The 4077-nt window shown below is 38.1% G+C and overlaps 1 protein-coding gene across 1 annotated transcript; it reads right to left on the bottom strand.

The window, feature by feature from the left end:
- Nucleotides 1-237: 237 nt before the first annotated feature.
- LOC111984311 (putative disease resistance RPP13-like protein 1) lies at nucleotides 238-3231 on the bottom strand. Its single transcript, XM_065769783.1, has one exon. The coding sequence runs from the start codon at nucleotides 3229-3231 to the stop codon at nucleotides 238-240; it is 2994 nt and encodes a 997-aa protein (XP_065625855.1).
- Nucleotides 3232-4077: the final 846 nt, after the last annotated feature.

Raw genomic sequence — 4077 nt, 5'->3', positions numbered from 1 at the left:
TAATTCTTCAAGAGTTGTTAACTTTTGAAGACACCTTCAAGCAAACATGTGATCTTGGATATATGACACATACGCAAGTAGGTAAGCGAGGTGAGCTTAGCTATACTTCGTAACACCCCGTCATTAAACTTGTTTACTTCTAGTTCATGGATTGAAGGAAGCCTTGGAAGTTCTAACAATTCTTGGCATCCATCTAATTCAAGCATTGCCAAGGAAGGAAAGAGATGAGTAGTTCTCTCAAGTTGGGACATGCCAATATAGAAAGCTCAAGAAGGCTGGGAATTCTCTGCCTTGTTCTAAGCTATCATCAACAGTCAAAACCCTTGGTAGAGTTTCCAATTCTTCACACCCCTTAATACTCATTCTTTTCAATCCAGGAAAGTGGTGAGGCAATTTTGTTAGCTTAGGACAGTTGCGAATCTCAATATTTTGCAGGTTATTGAAGTCCCCCCTCCCTTCAACTCCAGAAGAAGACCACTCCTCCCACTGTAACATGCTGTCAAACTTCAAAGTCTCCAAGGATGGAAAAGGCATAGCAGAAGAACACCCATCCCCGCAGAACTCAATCCCTATTCTTTTTATTCTATCCATTCCTTCCACTGTGAGGTTTTTGAGAGAGGGTAGTTGCCCAAGTGGTGGCAGAGAACTACAATTTCTACAATTACTAAGCCTCACAAGAATCAGATTAGAGAACAAAGGGGATCCAATCCAACTTGGGAATTTTGTACCTCCAAAGTCCTTGATTATGATTTCCTTCATGTTTTTGTGTGGTTGCAACAACTCAAGAACATCCGTTTCAACTGTTTCATTTCTTGAATCATCTAAACTGTAGCTCCGTTCCAATGTTTGCTTGGTAGATTCCTGTTCATAAGCTTTCATGGTTTCCCTAAAGCTTGGAAATCTTTTACGACTATAGCCTCCAAGGCTGAGATCTTTCTGTAGTCTCAGAACTTGTGGGTTGTGTGATACTTCTTCTTCATCCACATTATTAATTGGATCTCCCAAGCTGGTACTCCATTGTAATACCAATCGATCAAGTTCTTTCTTATTTTTCAAATTAGCCTCCATTGCATCAGTAAAGCTGACAACATTTTTCAGTCCTGAAATCAGAAGTGATCCTTGAAGTTGCAGCATGTTCCTCAAGTCTCTAATTCCTGACTCAACATCTTTACCCACAACAAAAGTAGACAAAGATTGGAGATTCTTCAATCTACAAATTTGCTGTGGCATCTCTTTTAACCTGCTTCCACTAATACGGAGATGTCGTAAGTTTGTTAGGCTCCCCATTTCTGCTGGCAACTTAGTGAGAGACCGACAATTCAATAGGATCAATGTCTGTAAATTGCAAAGAGTACCTGTGGAGTCAGGTAACCTTTTAATTGCCGTATGAGAAAGGTCCAGGTAGCGTAGATGTTTCAAGTCACCAATGGAATCTGGCAATTGAGTGATGCGACAAGCATTAAATGACAACACTCGTAGATATGTTAACTTTGGCAAGAGATCCCTGGGGACTTTATTAGCCAAATAGCTGATTCCAATCATGCCTGTTGGATCTAAGGGTAGGAAGGTGCGTAAGCATTCAACTCCATGAAAGGGCTCAAATTTTGAGAGCACATCACGTCTGCCACGAATGTATGAGGAATGACGAGCCTTCTCAAAAATTCTGTTTTGATTACCATCCTTCAGCCTATCCCCCAATCTGAAACAAAATTCTCCAGAAACAAAATGAGATAAATCTCTAATGAGGCCATGCATTACATACTGTGATTTATTGTTGATAGATTCTTGAAAGAATGACCTCGATACTAGCTCCCGAAAATATTCTCCACCCACTTCTTCCACTCTTTTCTTCGCCTTAGGTTGCTGCACAAATCCTTCCGCCATCCATAACAACACTAGTGTGTCCTTGTCAAATTCATATTCCGTAGGGAATATTGAACAGTATGCAAAACATTGCTTCAAATGTGCAGGAAGGTGATGATAGCTTAGCCTTAGACTCTGAAGAATATCACTTTCATCATCCGGTAGATCCCATATTTTCCTGTTCAATATGTCTTTCCATTCGTTCTCTTCTTGTCTGGAGCGCAACAGGATTCCCAGTCTCTTAGCTGCTAAGGGCAAGCCTTCACACTTCTCCACAACCTTTCTACCAATTGTCTCCAAATTTGGGTAAACTTCATTGTTTGTTATGTTCTCAAATGCTTGACTCCTGAACAATAACCAGCAATCTTCAAATGACAAAACTCTCAAATGATGAGCTGGAACTGTCCCCATGCTCGATGCAACATCCTTATTGCGTGTTGTTACTAGTATTTTACTTCCTTTGGCCGCCGTTTTTAATGGATTCCATAAGAGATCCCAATCATTATTTCTCTTGTTCCAAACATCATCTAAAACAAGCAAAAATCTCTTCCCAACCAATTTTTCTTTCAAACTAACTTGAAGCAGATTTAAGTCATTGAGATCGGTGTGTTTCAAAGTGACTGACCTAAGAATTGTTTTTGTTACCCTCACTACATCAAACTGATCAGAGACACAGACCCAAATTCTTAAATGAAAATGCTTCTCTACTCTGTCGTTGTTGTAAACAATTTGAGCAAGAGTTGTCTTACCAATACCTGCCATACCAACTATAGGAACCACACCAATTTTACTGCTTGGTGCATCCCTTAGTAGCTGCTCAATTATCAAATCTTTATCATGATCCCTGCCATAAACACAAGTTTCATCTACCAATGAAGTTGTTGGCAATCTTTGTTTAAACCCAAATGACCTTCCCCCAACATTGTCTTTTAAACCAAGAACATCTTTATATTTGGCAATCAATTCTAACTTCTCAATAACTTTTTTCAATTTTGACTCTATCCCTCTACTAGATGGAGTGCTGCAAGGGGAGGAAATACGGTTCCAGTTCCATACCTGATTTGGGCCAGCCTTAGATTCAGCTTCTAGCTTATACCTCAAAGTTTCAGTAGCAAGCTCATCCAATATGTCCTCTGCATCATAAAGAGCATCTTTAGCCATGTGCAGCCACTTCTCCACTGCAGGGCTATGGAATTGCTTCTCCTCAGCATCATTAAGCAATGCTGTGACAGTCAGCAATGTGATCTTCAGCTTTTCCAGCAAGTCATCAAACTTCCGGAAGCGTAGTAAGTCTATGAACTCACGGGAAGCCAATCTGTCAAACAGCACCTGAAGGAAAGCAGAGAGAAAAACTTCACCAACAGCCATGATTATCAAACCAGATACCAAAACCAAGGATAAAGAAAGACAATGCAAAGAGAAGTGGAGGTGAAACAGAATATGATACAAGTTACCCTACACCCAGCTGCTCATCATTGACTATTCATAAATATCAAGGCGGTCCAAACTAGGAAACTCTTCCTTTTGTTTTTTGTTGATGTCATTTTTGAATGCATTCAAAGTAAAAAATTATGGTTGTTTTTGCCAACCTTAATATCTTATATTATATAACAAATAAATAAAAATTTAATCTTTTTTTTTTTTAATGATATTAATGTGGTTGGCAAAAATTAATTTTCCTAACTTATTTTACTATTATTTATGGGTCTCACTGCACTTTTTGGTACTATTCATAAGTTTTAAGGTACTATTTCAGCTAACTTTTACCTTTATTTACAATACTTTCAGCAAAAAGTTTTCAGTTTCAACAAAATAAGCAGATTCCAAATAGACAATAAGTGTGCGTTTGGCAAAAATTATATTTGCCAACTTATTTTATTATTCAGTTTATTTTTGCTACAATTTTAGCTAATTTTTACCTTTATCCATAGCACTTTCAGCAAAAAAAAATTAGTTTCAGCAAAATAAACGGATTCCAAACAGACCTTAAGGCTGCCAAGAAGCCAAAGAGCTCACGCTTCTCTTTAAATAATTGAAAGATACCCAAAAAAGTGACATAGAAATCCAAAACGAAAGATATTAATTGTTCAATGCAAAATGAAGCAGCCAAACAAGACTATGTCTTCCAATGGTGGTTCAGAAAGTCTCAAGCAAACACAAGTCTCGTGCTTCTGTTTTTGGAGTTCTTTCCAGTTTAAAAAAAAAAAAAAAAAA

This window comes from Quercus suber, unplaced genomic scaffold, assembly GCF_002906115.3.
Source record: "Quercus suber isolate HL8 unplaced genomic scaffold, Cork oak 2.0 scaffold_1374, whole genome shotgun sequence".
Classification (NCBI taxonomy): domain Eukaryota; kingdom Viridiplantae; phylum Streptophyta; class Magnoliopsida; order Fagales; family Fagaceae; genus Quercus; species Quercus suber.
Note: the sequence above shows the minus strand (reverse complement) of the source record. Positions and strands in the feature narration are given on the sequence as shown.